The sequence below is a fragment of the Phocoena sinus genome, chromosome 10, assembly GCF_008692025.1.
Source record: "Phocoena sinus isolate mPhoSin1 chromosome 10, mPhoSin1.pri, whole genome shotgun sequence".
NCBI classification, from domain to species: Eukaryota; Metazoa; Chordata; class Mammalia; order Artiodactyla; family Phocoenidae; genus Phocoena; species Phocoena sinus.
The window spans coordinates 90,144,792-90,167,850 of record NC_045772.1 but is presented as its reverse complement, the minus strand read 5'-3'; the positions used below and the strand labels follow the sequence as shown (position 1 = coordinate 90,167,850).

Sequence of the window (23,059 nt, the reverse complement as noted above, 5' to 3'; positions counted from 1 at the left end):
TGAGAAGTAACGTAGATGGAAAGCATAAATCCTTAAACATGTTTACATAAAGCCATGGAAGTTAGATCCATAAACACTGTTGTGGGTACTAGGAAGCTTGGAAGTATCCTTAATCCAGATATTGGTGTTAGAATAACTACACCTTCTAACCCTAACATTCTTGAAAGTCCCTGCAAAAAACCATACTAAACTGATTGTGTAATGAATTGTGTAATGAACTGTAATGATCCAGCTTAAGCTCCTCCAGTTCCATTTTGGACTCTGAACAGCAGGGTACAGAATGGGGAGGCAAATTGTCTAGGATCACGGATTTGGAAGACTATAGGTGATCTTCACCAAATGTTACATTGTGTCAGTGCCAGCCTTTAGAGGAAGCTTTGCCACGAGAGCAGGGAAAGAGAAGTTCAGCAAAAGGTAATTGATTTATCAAAGACTTCTAATCAGCGTACCCCCAGCCCCCGAGATTTGAATATTCTCTAAAGCTTTCAACATTGAGATCTTTTAAAATTGTTTGCGGCCACATAAAAGTCGGCCTCCTTTCCCTCCTTCCCCACGCCCAAACTTGATGTGTCCCAATACAATGGCTAACGTCCCGAGGCGCTGCAGAGGGGAAATGGCCTTTCGGGAGAAGACTTTGCGCCGGCGCCAAAAAGAAGGGTTCAGAGAGGAGAACCGGTGGGCGGGGGTTACTCCAGGGGGAGAAAAATCAGGCGATTTAGGGGAGGGCCTTGGCGAGGTCGCAAGTCGTGCTTTCGGCGCCCGAGAGCAAGTTCCGAGGAAATTAACCAGAGAGGGCGTGGCGCCTGCCTCCCACCCGCCCGCCCTCGCAATGAAAGTCACCGAGCGCCTGCGCGACCCGCCTCTGGGACCAGGTCGCTGTCTTTCTCCTGCTCGGATTCACAGTACGTGCCGGGAGGGGTGTGTAAGCGGCGGGTAAGGAGAGGGAGGCGGCGGGAAGGGGACCGGGGTGGCAGGTGTAGGCTTGAGGGTCTCTGCCGACCTGAAGCTTCTTTGTTCCGTGTAGCTGCTATATGTTTGCTTTTCAGTCCATCACTCTTAAAAGGGAGTTTCATTCCTGTCCCCCTTGCAGGTGAATTGTCAAGCCCCAGGACTAAAACTTGAGAGAATAAGTCTTTTTGCGTTTAAGTGATGATTGACCCACTTTGTATTCTCAGACCAAGGTAGCATCCACTTTGAAAGGGCCCCCTTGAACTTTTGGGGAATAAAAAGTACGTGCAAGTAATAGTAATCTAGAAAGTGGCTGCAGTTGAAGCAAATTCCGTTCATCCTAAGGGTGTAAAATCCTGCAGTGGCTCTGAGTTCAAGGGCAAACTGGCCTTTGTACCTCCTGAAAGACAGGACTTGCTTCTCTTGGTTTGCTTTGATAAGCTAGAGAAACATTAGCAAAGTTAAAAAATAATAATAATTAACAAAGTGGAGGAGGACATGAATTAGACCCTATTAGATGAATTGGAGATTGTTAGAGTCTGCTGACTGGAACCCTGGGAGGATTCTCAGCCCCCCGGTCTGGAGGCGAAAGCCACGTGGAAGGAGTAAAGGAGAAAGGAAGCCTTCTTTGGGGGTTCAGGCCTCAGCTGTTACTGCTGTTGCTGGACTGGGGTGGTGGGGACCAGGGTGCATGCAGATTCCATCTCCCTGCTTCCTTTGAAATAGTCCCAAGGCCTCTTAGTAGTCCGGGCACCACATTTATTTTCTCCTTTTTCCTCTGCCTGTTTACTCTCCAAGAACGTGCCAGTTGGGCTGTAATCAAACATTGCTGAATGGCCTTGGAAACTTCTCCAGGTCTCCAGCTAACAGGCTTTAACCCAGTCTAGCCCAGTGTCCTCAGATCCCTAGCCTGCTATGAAAACTAGACACACCTTTTGCATCCCCTGGGAGTTAGGCTGGTATTGAGTTTTACTGTCTTCTGCTTTTTCCAAAATAAGAGGCCTATGTGTGTTGACCACCTTTGTTCATCTTGAAAAATGGCAAATCGGTCCAAATTTGAATATTACTCTCTGTGGCAGACAAGGACAGTTTTTCTGAGGGTTTGTTTGAGAGTGGAGTTTCTTAAACGCTGAGTCCAGAAAAGGTCAGCATAGGCCCCTGGTAACGGCCTCCCCGCCCAGAGCCAGAAGCATTTTCCTCCCAACACCTGGGCCCTGAAACTTGGAGGCCTTGTCTGCAGTCACCTCAGTCTATTCAGTAAATTCTAGAACTCATAAACAGCAATGAGACCACTGAATTATCTTTTTTTTTTGTCTCATGGGTACTGTTCTGTTGCTTTAAAAAGTCTAAAATTGCAGAGTCATGGCCATGGGAATGCGTGCTCACATACTGTGTGTTGCACAATATTTACGTAGAAAGGCTGCTATAGATAACAGAACCTTGCTCTTTCTGGCTAACAGCCTATAAAGAGAAGAGGAATATTTCTCAGTTGGTAGTATCTATCACTCAACTGTGATAGATACTAAGGGAGCAGGGGTGGGATTCTGTGGGGTGCGGGGGACAAGACAGGAAGGGGATTTGACAGAAGGAGGCCCCCAGAAGGCCAGAGAAGTCTAGAATGTTTAGCCTTGATGGTAGATAGCCCACAAGTTCAACACTTGAGAAAACTGGGTTCCAGTCTTGGGCCCCCCACTGTGATTTGGGTCAATTACTCATTCTAGCTCTCTGGGCCTCAGTTTCCTTATATGTTAAAAGTAGAGACAAATATTTGCTCTGAGTACCTTAGAGTTCTCCAAATTCTCAAGTGAGATAATGTGATGGCTTTTGAAAACTCTAAAATTGTATCCTCAGTGCCCAGAACAGCACTTATTTATTTACCAAATACTTGTATAGCACTTACTGGGTCCCACTGCCTTTCTGAGCACTTTATACTTTATTCACTTAATGCTCACAAGAGTCCTGTGACGTAGGAAGTATTATTAACCTCATCTTTACAGGTAAGGTAAATTAATTGCAGTGGGTAAGTGGCAGAGTTGCATCCACCTGGACCACAGTCTAGTTGCACAGTCTGTGTGAGCTCGACACATAGCTCTTTGTCCTTTGTAAAGGCATCACCTCCACATTAGGGGACTGAGCCCCCCCTCTCTGGCGATATAGGTAGAGATATTCTCCACTGTGCCAACTAATGCTGGACAATAAAAGGAACAATACACTGTCCAAATAGAATACATCGTTGGAATCATTTATTTTCTATAACTCATCACCAAGTTTCATGTTTTGCTCTGCTTACTTTTCTTAGATTATTTCTACTGCGCTCCTAGACTACTCAAATCACTGAACACTTTACTGTCTGAAGTATTATTACTACTATACTGCTCTCCTCCCTCCTGGTGACCGTTCATGTACAAAGTTTCCACTAACTATTTTTAGAGTGCAGTGCCCAGGCATGATGCAGGTTCAAGGCAACTTACTGACAAATTAGCTTCAAAAAAGAAAGTCTAGATCAGCACCACCTAATTTTGTGCTGTAAATGACCCCTATTTCTTAATGCCTTATCTTTAACTCTCCTCACCCCACCCTCAGATGGGAGTAGACCATCTGGGAGTAGACCATGTTGATCCTGAGAGGCGATTTGTGGACCCATAGTGTGTGATACCAGAAGCTCCCAAAAGCCACAGACTTGAGCTAAGGCACATTTTGGTGATTGAGAAACTCTCTGTGTAAAGGACACTTTGTGTGTTGTTCACATTTAGAGAAAAAGTCTCCCATTGACCTTTGCCTCCAACTGCTCATGTCTTTGTGTTGTTTTCCCACCAACAGGTCTGGAAGTCTTCTGCTTTTTCTCTATCCTTTCTATACCCGTTTTCACTGAGAGAAAACCATCCTCTGGTTGCTAAATACACTACATTCTGAGAACATTGGTGGGGAGGTACAGAAACTGTTTGACTTTTAAAATCATGGTTGAATAGCAGCATTTCCTACTTGATAAACTTTTCTTAAATTAAAAAAAATTAACACCTCTGCTGTGTTTCTTCATTATCTCTGTCCAGAGGCATAGGACTTAGGGCTTCCTTATTAGGCTAATTACTCTACCTGCGTGCTGAAGGAGAGTTCAGTTTATTCATGACTCCCTCCCCCGCCCCGCCCCCCCCCCCACCATACTAGAACAAGAGCAGATACATTAAATGTTGCTAAAAGTATTATTTTGCACTGAGAAATGTCAACTGAAAAAAACACATAACGTGAGAGCTGGGAGTTCAGCTTTAGTTGGGGCTTCCTGAGGACTGTAGCTCTTGAGGAGGTGCGGGTATCAGTATATATATGATTTTGCTGAAGGGGGTGTGTACAATCAAACACACATCTTAGTAGAAGTTTGCTGCTGGTTATGAGGAACAGGTGTCTCCACTAATGACGTTAGTGCTTTTCTAGGTATGAGAAGATACAAAAAATTGGGCTCATAAAAATTTCTCCTGAAAATATCTAACTCTCTGAAGGCGTCTTCTGCCACTTTTCCCCAGAGCACACAGTGCCTCATTCCTGACCTGCCCTGAACTCCTTTCAGGGTGTGTTAAAGGTCAGCGACGGCATTGGCTAGTGACTTCCTGCTTGTAGAATCAGATGGTGAGTGCTCTTTTTAGTTGGCAGAATGTATCTAACATACTTGCTTTCAAGACTACTGACTGGTGGAGGTGGGTTAATTTGCTACTGTGTGTGTGTGTGTGTGTGTGTGTGTGTGTGTGTGTGTGTATTTAAACTAAATACGGTTGACCCTTGAACAATGCGGGGGGTTAGGGGGGCCAGCCTTCCACGCAGTCAAAAATCCACGTATGACTTACAGTCGCCCCCGTCTTATACTCGGTTCCTCTGTATCCGTGGTTCTGCATCTGCAGATTCAACCAGCTGCTAATTGTTTAGCATGCTGGTATTTAGTATTGAAAAAATCCAAATATAAGTGGATCCACACAGTACAAACCCGTGTTATTCAGGGGTCAACTGTACATTTCTATTTGTCTGAATCCAAGGAGTATATTTTTAGTCTACCTTTTAAAATAGGGGTTGCTTAGGAAGCTTTGGGTTTTTTATTTGCAAAATGGGAGTAATACTTAACTTGTAGCATAATTGGGAAAGGAAGGAAGATAACAGATGGAAGGGGTGCCAGCGCTGCCAGCTGCAGGGTAGGCACTCAGTCAGTGTTAGTTGAATCAGAATTAAGCAGTTTGCAGTCTCTTGAAGGAGACAGTGCGGTGTGGTTGGTATACAAGACGTGAGGTCAGAGACCTGGGTTTGTGTCCCAGCATGGCCGCTAAGTATCTCAAATTTCCATTTCATTCATCTGTAGAATAGATATACTTATGAGAATTATAATTTTATGGTTATGAAAATTATGTAAGGCAATGCACATAAAGTACGTGGTATAATTGGATGTGTAGCCAAGTCTTATAAAATTAAATATACATGTATTATATATGTGATTTATGTCCCATTCAACAGTAACATACAGACAACTGCATGACCGGTAGCAGAGTATAGAAAGATATGTAGGTTTACAGATTATTGGTAGATAGATGGATTGATCAGAATGATCACTCTAGGTTGCGTGCAGGGGTTGAGTTTTAAAGGCAGGAACAGATACGGTCTACAAGAGACAACACTCCGTGCTAAGCCTGAAAAATAGCGTTTAAGCTTGGGTATGAGAAAAGATATTTGTTTATGTAGAAGACATAGAAGATGTAGGTAGTGGGGCTGATAATAGAACAGAGGAGGTTAAAAAGAATGACTCTCAGATAGTGCGGAATTTCAGCTTTACCCTAAGTTTCTACCCACTTGGACTTCAACATCACCCGTGTGTGCCTCTGTCTCCTTCCTGAGCACTTTCCCGGTTATACTTCCGACACCAGACTCAGGGCGTTACCTTCAGTTTACCCCTGACTGCTTTTAGGTGGAAGTAAATATGGAATGTGAAGTGACCTGAAGACCTACGTAAAGTTAATCCTCCTCCCCTTGTGCCTTCTACAAAAGCATCATAAATGCCAATTTTTCACCTTGCATTTGCAAGCCTGTTATTTTATGTTTCCATTATCCTGCTTCACCCTCTTCATGTGTGTTGATGTGAATGATGACCATGGTCTTGATGGCAGCGATGATTGTGATCAGGAGATCATAAACTTTATTGAGGGTTTTCATGGGCCAGGCACTGTGCTAGGTATGTTCCACACGTTATCTCAATTAAATCCTGACAACAACCCACTAAGTTAGGAGGTATTACTATTGCTATCTTATAAATGAAGAAATTCAGTTTCACAGAGGCTAAGTCTCTCAACCAAGGTTAATAGCAAAATGGTGTGACTGGAATTAGAATCCTGGAGTCTGAGATCTTGAATACAACTGAAAGGACAAAAGGCTGTTAAGTTGGGTTTGTAAAGGAGGACATATGTTAGAACTTAAGCATTTCTAATCAAACATTAATGATACTAAATACTATGTACATAGTTTGATGTTTCTGAAGAGATCCATGGATTCTGTTTTTGTGTGTGTCCAACTTGTGGCTCGTCTTGATGCAAAAATGTGATTTTATTTCTATCTTTAGAGCAGTTCACCTGTTTATTTTTGCTTGTAATACCCCCTGCATTTTCATTTTCACTCAGTACTTGTTTGATGTCTTCAAGCTTAATGATATAGAACTAGAAAAAAACATAATAGTATTCATTTTGGCATTAAACCTAACATTATTTCTTCTTCAAATAACCCAAGATATCTTTTTTTTTTTTTTGCGGTACGCGGGCCTCTCACTGTTGTGGCCTCTCCCGTTGTGGAGCACAGGCTCCAGACGCGCAGGCTCAGCGGCCATGGTTCACGGGCCCAGCCGCTCCGCGGCATGTGGGGTCTTCCCAGACTGGGACACAAACCCGTGTCCCCTGCATCGGCAGGTGGACATTCAACCACTGCGCCACCAGGGAAGCCCTACCCAAGATATCTTTAAGAACAGTGTGGTTAATGCTGCAGTATAAGCACATCAGGTGACCGTCAAGTTATTTGGGGTGTTTCTGTCTGCTTTTTCCTATCTTGTCTAAAATTTTTTTAAGATTCCAGACCAAAATTGAAACAATGGTCGACCTCACACAGCTAATGGAGAATGAAGTATTCATGGCCTTTGCCTCCTACACAACGATTGTTCTTTCAAAAATGATGGTTATGAGTACTGCAACTGCATTCTATAGATTGACAAGAAAGGTAAGACATGGGAGGCAATATTTTCTTTTAAGAGTTGAGATTCTGGAAAGCAATTTTCTTAAATTATTTTTTGTAAAGCCCAGTGGCATATTGTCTAATACTGCAGATGAAATATGCAGTCCTTTGGTACAGGTGGTTCTGTTATATTTATGGAATGGGTGCCTTTTCCTAGAAACTAGGAAATCGTTTTTTCATTGTAGCTTTTTTTTTTTTTTTTTTTTTTTTTTTTTTTTTTTGTGGTACGCGGGCCTCTCACTGTCGTGCCCTCTCCCGTTGCGGAGCACAGGCTCCGGACGCGCAGGCTCAGCGGCCACGGCTCACGGGCGCAGCCGCTCCGCGGCATGCGGGATCCTCCCGGACCGGGGCACGAACCCGTGTCCCCTGCATCGGCAGGCGGACTCCCAACCGCTGCGCCACCAGGGAAGCCCTTCATTGTAGCTTTTACCTTTTGTCTTGCCACTTAGCATATGAGATTTCTGGAGTATCAAAGTTTTCAAGGAAACTTTTTGCGATTTTGGAGTTAATTTTGCCTACTAGAGTTTAGAAGATAGTCATTTTCTAGACAGTGAACTGGTGTTTTCAGCTCTGTTACAGGTCAAGGATATGCCTTTGGGGATAGAATTAAAGTTCTTATTATCAGCAGAACCTCTCATGATTGGGATAAGGCATTTGAATTTTGTGTGGTTATGAATTCTTAAGTGGATCATATTTCTACCCATCGTGATAAGAATGATTTTTTTAAAACTGGAGGCTTGGGGAGGGTGGTAGAAAGTTTTTGAAACACATAACCTATATTCAGGCAGGGTTTATGACAACAGTGATGGGGGTAAAGCAAAGCTACATTGACAAAGTTAAATGCTCTTCATTGGTGTGGTCCCTGTGCCTATTCAGCAGCTTCTTTCTGGAAACCATCATTTCTCTTTTAGTCCCTTTCCTGAGTTTTTGTCCTCCAGAGCCTTGCTTTTATCTAGAAGTCACAGTCCTTCCTAAGGTATTTCCTCATTACTGTCTTGAGGTGTCATTTCTTCCCAGGGATATCTGCATTTTAATGGGGGCACATACCCACATGTTTAACTCTCTAATGGGGCAAGGTGTTAGAGCAGCAGGCTATAAAGTGCCTGCTACCACCAGATCCACACTGTCCTCTAGAAATGTCATGGCACCAAGGATAGCAGAAATGTTGCTTGTCTTAAAAGGAGAAGGGAATTCCAGTTTGTGGAGTGCCAGTGATATATGTTAGGAGCCATGACACTCTTTGTGTGTGTCAGATCATGGAAGCATTTTACATAATTTTTAGCATTATCATGTGAGATGTGCATTACTGTTCCCATTTTATAGATGACAAAATACAAGTCAGAGAGATTAAATAGCTTTCCCAAGGTTGCACACCAATAAAGAGTGAGGCTGAGATTCAAATTCAGATTGGTTTAAATGAAAATCTCATGCACTTTACGTTGTAATACCTTTATTTACTTATTCGAAATGTATTTATTGAACATCCACTGTGTGCCAGGCAATTATTTAAGGACAAGACAGACAGATCTGACCTCAAGAGCTGACACTGTATCACACTGCTGCCCATCAGTTCTCCTCAACATCTTTACCTGAAATAAATGCTCATGTCATATTAAGAAAAATATTATAATATTTATGACATTCCTCAGCTTAAATTAAGGCTAATTTTAGAGTTCATGTTTTTCTTTATTATATATTATTAAATACTGGGACATACTTAAATATTTTTAAATGCATGTTTCAAGTTTCAGGGAATGGGGAAATCATTTCAAACGTCATCATAATGGCAGGAAGGAGTACATGAAATACGCCCTAGAACATGTCCTTGGTGTTTATAGGAATGCGATTCAACTTCTTATATTTCACTGTATTGTTCAACACAAACTTCTAGTTAATTCAGAAAAAGAAAAGAGGCACACGTATCCTAACGAAGTACAAAGTACTTTTCCTGCCCCTCACTCTTTTATGCTGCATGCCTGTTCTCTGATATCCTTGGCAAGTAAACTTATGACTTTCATATGAGCCAACCAGTTAGAAATATTAATACTCTTGAGGGCAAGTGCATCAACATTACTGTAAAAAAATGCCAGTTCACCGTAATAGTCAATGAGGACTTAGAATTATGCTCTGTTTGTCCATTTTTGCTTCCTTTTCGCTATTTTTATACATTGGTTTTTATTTACGTTATTTATGCTTCTCTTAAAATTTGTTTTTACACTGTTAATAAAAATTCAGATTTTAAGAAGAGATGCTTTCTGCTACCCCTGGGTTTGATCTATTGCTCCCATTTTTTTTTTCATAATGGCCAACTTGGATGCCTGTATTTCCTTCCGTTAAAATGTAAATAACTTATCAGATACAGTTACCCCCATGTTACTTGGCATTTGAAATAGGTTTCTTTCTCGTTATTTGGAATAGGTTTTTGCCAACCCAGAAGACTGTGCAAGCTTTGGCAAAGGAGAGAATGCCAAGAAGTATCTTCGGACAGATGACAGAGTGGAACGTGTACGAAGGTGAACCCACTGTCTCCTGAAATGATTTACTTGATCAAAGAATTTTGGTACCAGAGTTAAGTGAGGATGTTGGGGTCTTGAAGAAAGAAGGAAGAAAAGTCGGTCATTTTACCTAGTCCATATAATTACAGAAAATTAGCGATCTAGATGTCTCCAACTATCACTGTGATTACACATATTTCCAATTTAGCTTTTCTGTGCACTTTGTTGGGGTTAATGACTTTGTTCTGTGTAGGGATTTATCAAAAGTAATGACAGGTAGGAGGTGAAATGAGGATGGTAGATTCTTGCAGTTTTTGTCATCTTTCTCCAGAGGTAAAACTGTTAGCTTGTGTAAAAGGTTGAAGAACTAGGTATTTTCGCATAAGATTCAAAATATGAACTTGGGAAATCTCTCCCTTTCCAATCTCTCTCTCTCTCTTCTTTGTAGATATTATGTTTAATATACTGAGAATGCAATGAACAATGAAAAGCAGTAAGCCAAGATACCATCTACACAGTTTCCTAATAATACCAGGAATATACTTATTTTTTTTTTTTTTTTTTTTTTTTGCGATACGCGGGCTTCTCACTGTTGTGGCCTCTCCCGTTGTGGAGCACAGGCTCCGGACACACAGGCTCAGCGGCCATGGCTCACGGGCCCAGCCGCTCCGCGGCATGTGGGATCTTCCCGAACCGGGGCACAAACCCGTGTCCCCTGCATCGGCCGGCGGACTCTCAACCACTGCGCCACCAGGGAAGCCCAGGAATATACTTATTTTAAAAGCACATTGAATTCTAGTTCTGGAGTATATTTCTTAATCCTTGGCATAAAGTCATGTAAATTGCAAACTTTTTTTCATCTTTACAGAGGTATTATTGACAAATAAAATTGTAAGATGGTTGAAGTGTACAATGTCATTTGATATATGTATATGTTGTGAAAGAATTCCCTCTATTGAGTTAATTAACACATCCATCACCTCACATATTTCATCTCCCCTCCTCTCTTTTTTGGTGAGAACATTTAATTTCTACTCCTATAGCAACTTTCAGTTATACAGTAACACAATACAGTGTTATAAACTATAGTCAGCATGTTATACTTTAGATCCTCAGACCTTGTTCATCTTATGACGGACGATTCGTGCCTTTTTATCAACCTCTCCATATTTCCCCCAACCTCTAGCGCCCTGGCTACCACTACTTTCTGTTTCTATGAATTTGATTTTTTTCCTTTTGGTAGATTCCGTGTATAAGTAATACCATATAATATTTGTCTTTCTCTGTCTTAATTATTTCATTTTGCCTAATGCCCTCCAGTTTCATCCAAATGACAGGATTTCCTTTTTTTTTTTTAAGACTAAATAATATTCCATTGTGTGTGTGTGTGTGTGTGTGTGTGTGTATGGTTAGGTTGTTTCCATGTCTTGGCTGTTGTGAATAATGCTGCAATGAATATGGGAGTGCAGACATCTCTTTGGGATAATGGTAGTTCTCTTTTTAATTGTTTGAGGACCTTCCATACTGTTTTCCATAGTGGTTGTACCAGTTTACATTTCCAGCAACAGTGTGGAAGAGTTCCCTTTTCTCCACAACCTGGCAAGCATTTTCTATCTCTTGTCCTTTTCATAGTATCCATCCTAACAGATATAATGTGATAACTCATTTTGATTTAGGATGATTGGTGATGTTGAGCACCTTTTATGTACCTCTTGGCCAGTTGGATGTCTTCTTTGGAAAAATGGCTAATGAGGTCTCCTTTTTTAATTGAGTTATTTTTACTTGTTTATTTGTTTTGGGCTATGGAATTGTATGAGTTCCTTATATACTTTGAATATAAGCCCTTATCCGATATGTGGTTTGCAAATATTTCCTCCCATTCCATAAGTTGCCTTTCAATTTTGTCGATGGTTTCTTTTGCTGAGCAGAAGCTTTTTGATTTGATGTAGTCTCATTTGTTTGTTTTTGCTTTTGTTGTCTTTGCTTTTGGTGTCAAATCTAAAAAATCATTGCTAAGGCCAATGTCAAAGAGCTTACTGACTGTCTTTTCCTTCTAGAAGTTTTATGGTTTCAGGTCTTATGTTCAAGTTTTTAATCCATTTTGAGTTGATTTTTGTGTATGGTGTAAGATAGGGTCCAGTTTCATTATTTTGCTTGTGGAAATGTAGTTTTCCTGACACAATTTATTGCAGAGGCTGTCCTTCCCTATTGTGTATTCTTGGCTCCTTTGTAAAAAATTAATTGACTATGTATGGGTTTATTTCTGGACTCTCTATTCTGTTCCTTTGATCGATGTGTCTGCTTTTATGCCAATACAATACTGCCTGGATTACTATAGTTTTTTAATGTAGTTTGAAATCAGGAAGTATGATGCCTTCCAGCTTTGTTTTTATTTCTCAAGATTGCTTTGGATATTCAGGGTCATTTGTGGTTTCACACAAATTTTGGGATTTTAAAAAAGTTCTTTAAAAATGCCACTGGGATTTTGAGAGGGAGTAGTTTGCTTTGGGTAGTATGGACATTTTAGCAATATTAATATTAATTCTTCCAATCTATGAGAAGAGAATATCTTTTCAGTTATTTGTCTTTTATTTCTGTCATCAGTGTCTTATAGTTTTCAGTGTATAGATCTTTCACCTCTTTAATTAATTAATTATTAGAAATTAATTATTTCTAAGTATTTTATTCTTTTTGCTGCTATTTTAAATGGATTGTTTTTTACGTTTCTCTTTCTGATAGTTCATTGTTAGTGTATAGAAATGCAACTGATTTTTTTTCATTGTAGTTTTATTGAAATTTGAGCAAGAATTTGGCTTTGATATTCTCCAACAAAATATGTTTGTATATTGATTTCATATCCTGAGACTATACTGAATTCATGTATTACTTCTAACAGTTTTTGGTGGAATTAGGTGAGTGTTTTTAAAATAATACATCATCTACAAATAGAGACAGTTTTACTTCTTTCTTTCTGTTTTGGATGACTATTTCTTTTTCTTGATTAATTGCTCTGACTAGGATTTCCAGTACTATGTTGAATAAAAGTGATGAGAATGGGCATCCTTGTCTTGTTCCTAATCTTAGAGGAAAAATTTTTGGCTTTTCACCATTGAGAACCATGTTACCTGTGGACTTGTCATATATAGCCTTTATTACATTGAAGTACGTTCCATCTATAACCAGCTTGTTCTGAGTTTTTATCATGAAAGGGTTTTGGGTTGTCAAATGCTTTTTCTGCTTCTATTGAGAAGATTTTTTAAAAATTAATTAATTTATTTATTTTTGGCTGTGTTGGGTCTTCGTTTCTGTGTGAGGGCTTTCTCTAGTTGCGGCGAGCAGGGGCCACTTTTCATCACGGTGCGCGGGCCTCTCACTGTCGCGGCCTCTCTTGTTGCAGAGCACAGGCTCTAGAAGCGCAGGCTCAGTAGTTGTGGCTCATGGGCCCAGTTGCTCCGCGGCATGTGGGATCTTCCCATACCAGGGCTCAAACCTGTGTCCCCTGCATTGGCAGGCAGATTCTCAAGCACTGTGCCACCAGGGAAGCCCCTGAGAAGATTTTTATCTTTCATTTTGTTAATGTAGAGTATCACACAGATTGATTTGCAGATGTTGAACTATCCTTGCATCCCTGGAATAAATCTCACTTGATAATGGAGTATGATGCTTTTGATCCTTTCAATTAAACTGTTTAATTTGTTTTGCTAATATTTTGTTGGGGATTTTTGCCTCCTGTTCATCAGGGATATTGGCCTGTAATTTTCTTTTCTTGTAGTGTCCTTATCTGACTTGGATATCAGGGTAATACTGGATTTGTAAAATGAGTTTGTAAATGTTCCCTCTTTTCTTTTTTTGGAAAAGTTTGAGAAGGATCGGTTGGGTAATGTATTCTTAGTTGGTAGTTTTTTTCCTACAGAACTTTGAATATATCATCCCACTCTCTCTGGCTTGCAAAATTTCTGATAAAAAATTCTGCTGATAATCTTATGTGGGTTCCCTTGTATGAAACAAGTTGCTTTTCTCTTGCTGCTTTTAAGCTTCTCTCCTTGTCTTTAACTTTTGATAAGTTAATTATAACGTGTCTCAGTGTGGGTCTCTTTGGATTCTTCTGTTTTGGTACTTTCTGAGGTTTTTGTAGTTGAATGTCTATTTCTTTCTTCAGATTAGGAACATTTTCAGTCATTACTTCTTTGGGTAAGTTTCTGCCCCCTTTTCAGTCTCATACTTCTGGTACCTCTATAATGCATATATTGGTCTTTCTGAGGGTTTTTCCAATAAGTTCCTTAAGCTATTGTCACTCTTGTTCATTATTTTTTCTTTTTGTTTCTCTGATGGATGAATTCTGCTGCACTGTCTTCAAGTTTGCTGAACCTTTCTTCTGCTTCATCTAATCTGTTGTGACCTCCTTTATTGAATTTTTTAATTCAGTCACACTCTTCAGCTCTGTGATTCCTGTTTGTTACTTTAAAAATATTTCCTATTTCTGTTGAAATTCTCACGTTGCTCATGCATTGTTCTCCTGACCTTGATGAGCATCTTATGACCAATATTTCCATCAGGTAAATCACTTATCTCTGTTTCAGTAAGGTCTGTTTCTGTAGATTTATCTTGTTCTTTTGTTTGGAACATATTTCTCTGTTTCTTTATTTTTCTTTATTCTCTGTGTTGGTTTCTGTGCATTAGATAAAACAACCACCACTCCCAGTCTTGAAAGAGTGGTCTCATGTGGGAGATGAACCTTGTCAATTAGCTTGAGCTCCTGGTTGCCTCTCAAGCCTTTGTGGTTGTCCAGGCTGCCTTCTTTGTTTCTACTGGCTCCCAGATTTTGAGTGTGTGCCAAGACTTTTCAAGTGTTCCAAAGGGGAGGATCAAAGTCAGCAGCTAGCTGCAAGCAGACTGGAAGCTGGACTCTCAAACAACAGCTGGAAAAGTAGGTAGTTAAGCCCCTTCCAGAGAGAAACTGGGATTTGGGCATTTTTCCTGGGCTCAGGTGTATAGCTGTGGGGAGAGCTCTTGTACCTATTAAGAAACTGCTTCCTTGTTTGCTGTAGTCCTGTGGAAGTCATGAATGCAAGCCCCATGGGCTCTCAGAGCCAGGCAATCCAGGAGCCTGTCCCTTCAGTAGTAGCTGCAAAAGTTGGAGTGCCGGAAGTGCGTACAAGCTCCTTCCAAAGGAGATACGGGCAACTTGGAGTGGGGCTAGAGGGAGAAGGTGAGGGATGTGTCTTCTGGCTTCTCCAGTCTCTGAGGAGGATTATAGCCAGCCTCTAGATGCATACTGAATTAGAAGCCTGACCCTCAGCAGCAGCTTTAAAGTATACAGATGAACGCCTTTTAGGGAAAGACGGAAGATGGACATTTTTGCCTGCTCCCTCTTCACTGAGCCCTGGGGGTGGGGTAGCTGCAGGCAAGTGATTGTGCTTGTTGAGAACTGCTTCTTTGTTGCTGTATCCCTGTGGGACTTGTGAATGGTAGCACTATGGGCTGTCAGAGCCAGGTGATCCAGAGACCCATCACTTGGGCTGCAGCCATAAAAGCTGAGGTGCAGATGTGTGTAAGCTCCTTCCGGGGGAGATACTGGCGACTTGTTTTGGGCTAGAAGGAGAAAATGGAGGCAGGTGTCTACTGGCTTTCCTAGGAAGGATTGAAGCCAGAGCCTAGATGCAGGCTAACTGGGAGCTTGACCTTTAGGTAGCAGTTTTAAAGTATGCAGGTGGATCTCTATCTGGGAAAGACTGGGAGATCGCATTTTTGCCTGTTCCCTCTGTACTGAGTCCTGGGGGAATAGCTACAACAAGTCTCACGCACCTGTTAACAACCTTTGCTTTTGTTTGCTATCATCCTTTGGGTCTCCAAAATGCAATCCTCACTGACTTACAGAGTTTGCTGTTTTGGTGGGGGCCTGTTTTTGGGTGAAAGTCTTAAAGGTTGGGGCACTAAATATGAGGTCTAAACCCTTTTCTCCTCAGGGAGAAGCTGGGAGTTGAGAATTCCCTTCCGACTGTATGGTGCTGTTCTGGGGGTGCGGTTTATAGCAAGATTTTCTCAGCCTTTCCTTATCCATTTTGATGTGCGTATTTTCTCATTCTCTCAATGAGTAGAAGTTGCTCAGCTAGTTTCTGGATTTCTTTCAGAGGTAATTGCTCCATGTGTAACTGTCCATTTGGTGTATCTGTGGAACGAGGGGAGTTCAGGAGCCCCCTCTGTCACCATCTTGGCCAGCCTTCTCCCCACCGCAAAATTTTTTTATATTGAGATTCCATTGCCAATCCATTAGTTACCTTTTTCTAACATGTGAAACATTAAAGTTATGTACCGTCTTCATTTAGTATTTTCTAATGCTCATCTAAACTGGAGTACAATTCTAGACACATTTCACAGGATAAGCAAAATTATATGAAATTAAAGAAGCAGTGAAGAGTTTTCATAGCCATACTTAAACATTTAGGTATTTAGTTTCATGATGAATAGTTAAGATATGAAACATCATGAATATATTTGACTACACTTCTTCAATTTGCTGAGTATAAATAGATAATGAAATGGGGACTGAAAGAAAAAAATTTACTTCTGTAATTCATGTATCTGCTGCAGCATCAAATCCCTTTGGAATCTAGATCATATTTGCATCATCACTTTTGATTTCCTGGAAAGTCTGAAGCCCCTACCAAGATCTCTGCAGATTCCCTTATGGTATATAGTCTCAAGATTAACCCAGTCTGCAATCCTGCATTTGTGCATGTTTCCGTATTCTGCATTTTGTTAGGCTGGTGTAAACTTGGTTCTTTCCTCAACTCTGTCAACAAATCAAGTTAAAAATGTGATAAAAATAGACCTGACTAAATCAAGGTGCAGAGTTTACAGTATGGCAACACAAACATTTCAAGTTGTATGTTAACAGTGCTCTGTCGCTTCAGCATCCTCTCCCTGGGAAAGTTGCATTGTGCCCTTGTCAACCTCACAAAATGGTCAGCATTACACCATTTTGCAGGCTGTTCTTTTACCCCATGTACTTCTCTGCTCCTCCAGTACCGAAATTTAATTTTTTTATTTATGCAAAAGTTTAATCTCAAATTATGTATCAAGCAAGAATGGCTTTTTCTAAGAGGAAGTCTATGCTAGATAGTTAGAATAAAATTTTAACTTTTGCTTCACTTAGTTATATATTTGTTAATTCAGCAGTCCTACTGATTAAAGTGGCCAGGTTTTTTTTTTTTTTTTTTTGCGGTACACGGGCCTCTCACTGCTGTGGCCTCTCCCGTTAAGGAGCACAGGCTCTGGATGTGCAGGCTCAGCGGCCATGGCTCACGGGCCCAGCTGCTCCGCAGCATATGGGATCTTCCCGGACCGGGGCACGAACCCGTGTCCCCTGCGTCGGCAGGTGGACTCTCAACCACTGCGCCACCAGGGAAGCCCCAAAGTGGCCAGTTTTAAAATGGATTGTGTCAAGAATATGGATCTAAAATAGTCTGAGGAATCTCTCAAAGAATCAATGTGAAAATTTCAAACAGTATCAGAGGAAAATTATATGTGTTATGATGAAAAAGAATAAAAATTAGAAAAGGTGAATAAAGCTTTGTGGAGTTATCAAAACCACCAAAGAGAAAGTAAGCAGTTTACAGCTTTGTCTCATCCTTTTTGTGCATCCCTTTTAGGGAAGGTAATCAAATACATGATGCTAGTCATGACCCTATGCTCATAAAATTGCCCAGAACTTGAAAGTGACAACAATTAGACCTTTAGTAGCATTAGTAAGTTTGAAAGGGAGATCAAAGTAAGTCTCACCTATGAAAACTTAGCAACAGGTATTTTATTGGGGGATTTTTAGATTCCTCCCCACTCTCCCTTCCCAGCCCCTACTTCTATCTCTCCTTGCCCATGGGATTGTATTTCTAAAGGAGAAAGCCATTATCTGAGCTGATCTTCTCATCAGGTTGTGGGCAACAAATAAAATTTAGTGAGAATGATTGACCTTAGCTGTGAAAGGAGTCAGTGTCCTTGAGGAGGTGCAGCCACTGTGTGTCCCGCGCCTCCTGGCGATCAGACACTGGCTTTTCAGTGTGGCAAGAAAGAGAGTGTCCAGGAAAGGCAAGGCATCCAGTTTCCAGGTGTATTTTTTTGAGATCGGATCAGTCCCATCAAAAAATTTCCTACTGACAAATCTCTTTTGGAGATACTTTTCAGAGAAAGAGTTTCCAGAATCTCCACTTTGCATTTTTAGCCTAGAATTTTTCTTTTTCATTACTTCCACATGTAATTATCACGTTATTTCTATTAGCATATTTCAGTGACAGGGACAGAACTTGGCTACAAAGGAAGTGAAAATTATGCTTTCAGGTATGCAATATGAGAAAATTAATACATTCTACACATATGGAACACTTAATTAAAAATATAAAGTAATATGTGTTGAAATGTCAAGATAAGCAGCCTAAAGTTAGTTAGTTATATTCTGGGCAGACAGAAATCAGTGATGATTAGAAAACCTTTTACATTACGCATTTATTTAATCCTATCCCATCTCGTTCTAGAAAGAATTCAAGACCAAATGTGTTCCCTACAACAAGGTAAAAAGAAAGTTGTACGGTAATCAGGGCAGCTGGAGAAATACAGGGTAGCATTCAAAAGAGGAAAAGGGGGGTGGTACTTAGGAAGAGGAGAGATGTTTAGAATAGGCTATGTTCAAAGGTAGAGAATACCCGTTCCCTGAAACTGTTCAGTGGAGTCCAGGTGATACTCGCTGGGGATTCTTCAAGGAACTGGAACATGCGCTAGGATTTGAGCCAGGTGACTTCTCTTCTGGCCCCAATGCATGAAGGAAGCATTTATTGAGAGATTACCGTGTGTGTCTCACGGTCACTTCTTTTATTGGAGTGCTGTAAAATAGCTTTAAGACTGGGTTCCTGACCTTGAGGGGGTTTATAACTTTTCCTCTAAAAATAAGACCAACATTCATGTAGTTAGAGAATGATATAAAGCAGTCTCCCTTTAGATGTTAAGTCGTGAGGTACAGGGTATTAGTTCCTAGGGTATTTAAGAATATTTCATAAAGGAAGAAGCTGGAGAATGTTAGGAGAAGGAGAGGAGAGATCACGTCAATTTGGGAAGTTTTCTTTGTGGGAATTTGGACATACTGCTGCTGTATGCTGAGCATGAAGAACTTTGGGTAAGAGAAGGGAGTCAGCAAGTCTGGTGTGAAGCTCCTTTTGTAGTTGGCCATCCCCTGATAATTCTCAAAGATGTCTAGCAACTCTGGTCAAGGTCAGGGTGATGCTAGATCCGAGTGGTTCTGATCTGACTAGGAAGGTGTGACTGGTGCATCATAAGCACAGAGCAGGGCTGATGGGAAGGTCAGCCCAGAGCAAGCTTGCCCCAAGGAGCATCTGCCTGAAGGAGAAAGGAAACGGGAACACAGGATGATGGAGGGGGGGAAATAGACCCCGGTAGAAGGTGGTCACACATAAAGATGGATGTCCACCAGGTATTAGATTTTGGTAGCTGTCTAGGAATGACGTGAAAACGAAGGGAGCTGCCCCTCTAGGATGACTTCTGTTGTTTGAGCGGAGAAAGGGTTATGGTATTAGGGTGATACTGGACTACAGTAGGAGCTGACTGGGAGAGTTGGGTAAGCACGTGCCTGGCTCAGGGTCTAAAAAAGAAGAGCATATAAAATAGCATAAATTAACACAGAGTATCAGGCTCCATTGAAAACAGACCTTACTAGGACAATAAGGAATGCTATCTCTGAGACCATTTTGAGGGCCAAGGACAGGGAAAGAGAATTGAAAAGAGAATAAGATAAAGAGAGAGAGGGAAGCCAGAAAAAAATGGAGGGGCCAGTAAGGTCCAAGGAAGCCCTGCCTTTGAACTTCCTTCCCTCTCCCTCCACTGGAGCTCTCTACCCCTTATTGTCTTTGACTTTCTTCTCTTCTCTTTGCCAGTTGCTTAACACAGGCTTAGAAGTAAACACATTTCCACAGAGTCTCACCATTTGTAGGTTCTTTCCCAACTTTAAAACGTCTGTCCTTTTAGAATGTTGTGAAGGAGAAAAGTAACATGGCCAAGATGGGAGGTGAAGATATAGCAGTGGTCCAGCAGGAGAGTTCAAAGGACCCAAACAAATACCCTTGGTGTAATTGGTGAAGCGGGCTCTTCTTTAGTAGAAAATAGTATCCCTGTCCTTTCTTGCCCACCTCACTCTCAGTAACCCTTGGGTTGTTCCATGAAAGAGAAGGGATAAGAACTCCCATGCCTTTCTGTCTTGGCTTTTATTCAGGAACAGGCAGTTGTTCATTTAAATCTTTTAAGACTGTTACTTACCCAGGTTACTGTCGCATTCTTCATACCTTTATGTTGTCATCATCTTTGTCAAAAAGGTGATGAGAAAGGATAATCTACAGGAAACAGGAGAAAGGAAAGGAGGGGAGGAGAATGGTGATCATTGAGCAGGCAATATGTAATAGTTACGTTTTTGCTAAAAGAAAAGAGGGTAACATAAAACCAATATTGTTCATTTTGAAATATGTATCGATAGCTGATAAGCTCTATCAAAATCTCAATTTCTAGTCTAGATTCTTAAGCAGTTTTTAACTCTGGAGACTTGAACAGGAGTACCAGATTTTTGAAGATTAAGCAGCTTAAAAAATGTCAAGCCAATAATACATGTGCCTTGTATTCAAGGTGCCATGAATTGGAGGAAAACTTGTGTCTAAACCATGCTTTCTGTTTTCTTATAGCTGTGGTATGAAATCCCAATCAAGGAAATATGTCTTTCTCTTTATTGTCTATCAATTTTGTGTATACTTTGCACTTTGCTCCATCACTACTAACTAATTCCTTTTGCAATTTGAGGATAGGTTGGCTAAATTTTTTCCCATGTTTGAAAGACTAGTTATGTATTCTGTTATATGGATGTGGAGAGCATGAATTTCTTGATATTAAATTGGCAAATTGATTCTTGGCAACCTAGTGGATTGGGTGAATGGGCAAGGGTGGTCTCAGGAGCCATTTTGCAGACTAGCTAGCACAAGTGAGGGAGGAGTCTTAAGAAAGATCATAACCAAAACGATTTTGTTCTTTTCGGAAGAAGAGTTTTTATAAGAAGAATCTTGAATTGCTGTTGTATGGACCTTAGAAGAAAAAATATTTTATATGTATAAAAATGGAGTGAGTTTTATTATGTAGATGCAGTTTTGATAGTCTTGAAAGTGCAAAAAGCCTTCTCTGTTGTATGTTGAGATACACTGCAAATAAAAGAAACAAGATAAGGAGACATTCTAAATAAGAGTCAAGTGGGTAAGGAAGCAAGGGAATTTGAGAGAAATAAAATGAATCTTACTTTGCATGTTTAAGATCCGTTAACACTTCTATTTAGTTTCAGAAGAGAGGAAAATATGAATATATTTCTGCTGATTTTGAAATTTGTGTTTTACAAGGCATCTTTTTCCACAGAGCCCACTTGAATGACCTCGAAAATATTGTGCCATTTCTTGGTATTGGCCTTCTGTATTCCTTGAGTGGTCCAGATCTCTCTACTGCCATCCTGCACTTCAGGCTCTTTGTTGGAGCACGAATCTACCACACAATTGCATATCTGATACCCCTTCCCCAGCCAAATCGCGCTTTGGCTTTTTTCCTTGGATATGGAGTTACGCTGTCAATGGCTTACAGATTGCTGAGAAGTAGGTTGTACCTGTAAAGAGAATCATACAACTCGTCATCCAGTGATTTTCTAACAATTCTGTACTTCCAATTTATAACAAATACTTTTTAAGATTTTAAGTGGGAAGGGAGCAGAGAAATTAAGATAGGGAAAACCTAGTCTGAATATTAATGTCACCAATATCCTTTATTCTTTTTTAATATTTGCACTAGAAATTTAACATAATTTTAGCTCTTTTGTCTTATTCTTAAAGTACTTTGTTTTAAATTTTGATTGTAATTTGTAACATTATTCAACATTTCATATTTTAAATCTTTAGAAAGAGTAAGTGCATGTATGTTAAACTTGTATTTCAGTATTGCTGAAATTGGCGTATGAAATAAAGAATTTGAAGAACGATTTCATTTGATTTTATTTTTCCCAACATATTTTCAAAAGTTTCAGGGCTTCCTGGTGGCTCAGTGGTTGAGAGTCCGCCTGCCGATGCAGGGGACACGGGTTCGTGCCCTGGTCCGGGAAGATCCCACATGGCTCAGAGCGGCTAGGCCCGTGAGCCATGGCCGCTGAGCCTGCGCGTCCAGAGCCTGTGCTCCGCAACGGGAGAGGCCACAACAGTGAGAGGCCCGCGTACCGCAAAAAAAAAAAAAAAAAAAATTTTCAGTCCTACAGAAAAGTAGAAAAGTAGTACAATGAACTTCTATACGTCTTTCACCTAAATTTACCAGTTGTTAACATTTCCACATATTTGCTTTAGCTCTTATCACTCAGTGTTTTTTCTGAACAATTTGAAAGTAAGCTGCATATACTATATCATGCATTTAAGATACTTCAATCCTAAATACTTCAGCATTTATCTCCTGTGTACAAAGCAGTCTCCAAATAACCATACCATTCTCACACCAAAGAAATTTAACTCTAATACAATATTTATTAACATACACAGATCATATTTAAATTCCCCAATTTTTCCAATAATGTCTTTTATAACTGCTTTATTTTTGATCCAGGAATCAAACAAGGACGTCACACTGCCTTTTGTTATCATTTCTATTTAGTTTTCAATAAATGGATGAGTTCTTTCATTTTTTTTCATCTTTTATGCTGGCATTTTTTTGAGAAGTTTAGGCTGGTGGTTTTATAGAATGATCCTTAATCTGATTTGGTTTTGTATATTATTTTCTCATTCTTAGATTCAAATTAAACATTTTTGTTAACGTTGTGTTCTTCAGATTACAGCACATTTGATGTCAGTTTGTCCCATTAGTGGTGATCAGTTCAGTAAGGTAGTATCGACCAGATTTATTCACTGTAAAGCTATCTTTTTGTAATCGTATTTAGGGTGATAAATTGAGACTGTGCAAATCCTGTCCTCCTACAAACTTTCACCCAATGGATTTAGCATCAAATAATGCTCAGTTTTGTTTCTATATAAAAATATAAACATAAAAATTCATAAAGCATATGTTTACAACATATAACACTATATACATCCATACATATTTATATTTTTTGTCTTGAATTATGTGTACTTAAACCTTTATAATAAAGGATGAACTTTTAAAATATTGATATTTTTCTTATACTCACCATTTATATTATTAGTTTTTCTCTCTCTTGATTACTCTTAATTTTAATACATATTTCTTAAGTAGTGCTTTTAGTGGCTCTCATAATGGTTCATTTAGGTTTACCACACAAATGAAAGGTCACT

General features: G+C 40.1%; 1 protein-coding gene across 5 annotated transcripts; it reads left to right on the top strand.

Annotated features, from left to right (window-relative positions):
• Positions 1-395: 395 nt before the first annotated feature.
• On the top strand, positions 396-21,747 carry MGST1 (microsomal glutathione S-transferase 1). 5 transcript variants are annotated; one of them, XM_032646096.1, is made up of 5 exons: positions 865-902; positions 4,467-4,569; positions 7,032-7,179; positions 9,613-9,707; positions 21,138-21,747. In XM_032646096.1, exons 3-5 carry the CDS (start codon positions 7,054-7,056, stop codon positions 21,382-21,384), a joined length of 468 nt encoding a protein of 155 aa, XP_032501987.1. In that variant the 5' UTR covers positions 865-902; positions 4,467-4,569; positions 7,032-7,053; the 3' UTR covers positions 21,385-21,747. The 5 variants fall into 5 exon arrangements, with proteins under 5 accessions (XP_032501986.1, XP_032501984.1, XP_032501985.1 ...); XM_032646095.1 differs by lacking the exons at positions 865-902; positions 4,467-4,569 and adding an exon at positions 396-414; XM_032646093.1 differs by lacking the exon at positions 4,467-4,569 and having other exon boundaries at positions 825-902.
• The last annotated feature ends 1,312 nt before the right edge of the window (positions 21,748-23,059 follow it).

What these genes read in the sequence shown, in the direction of transcription:
- MGST1 (XM_032646095.1), top strand. Translation starts at nt 7,054, where the DNA reads ATGGTCGACCTCACACAGCTAATGGAGAATGAAGTATTCATGGCCTTT. An exon ending in TCTATAGATTGACAAGAAAG is followed by an intron (nt 7,180 to 9,612) that starts GTAAGACATGGG and finishes TATTTGGAATAG; the next exon opens with GTTTTTGCCAACCCAGAAGA. An exon ending in AGAGTGGAACGTGTACGAAG is followed by an intron (nt 9,708 to 21,137) that starts GTGAACCCACTG and finishes CTTTTTCCACAG; the next exon opens with AGCCCACTTGAATGACCTCG.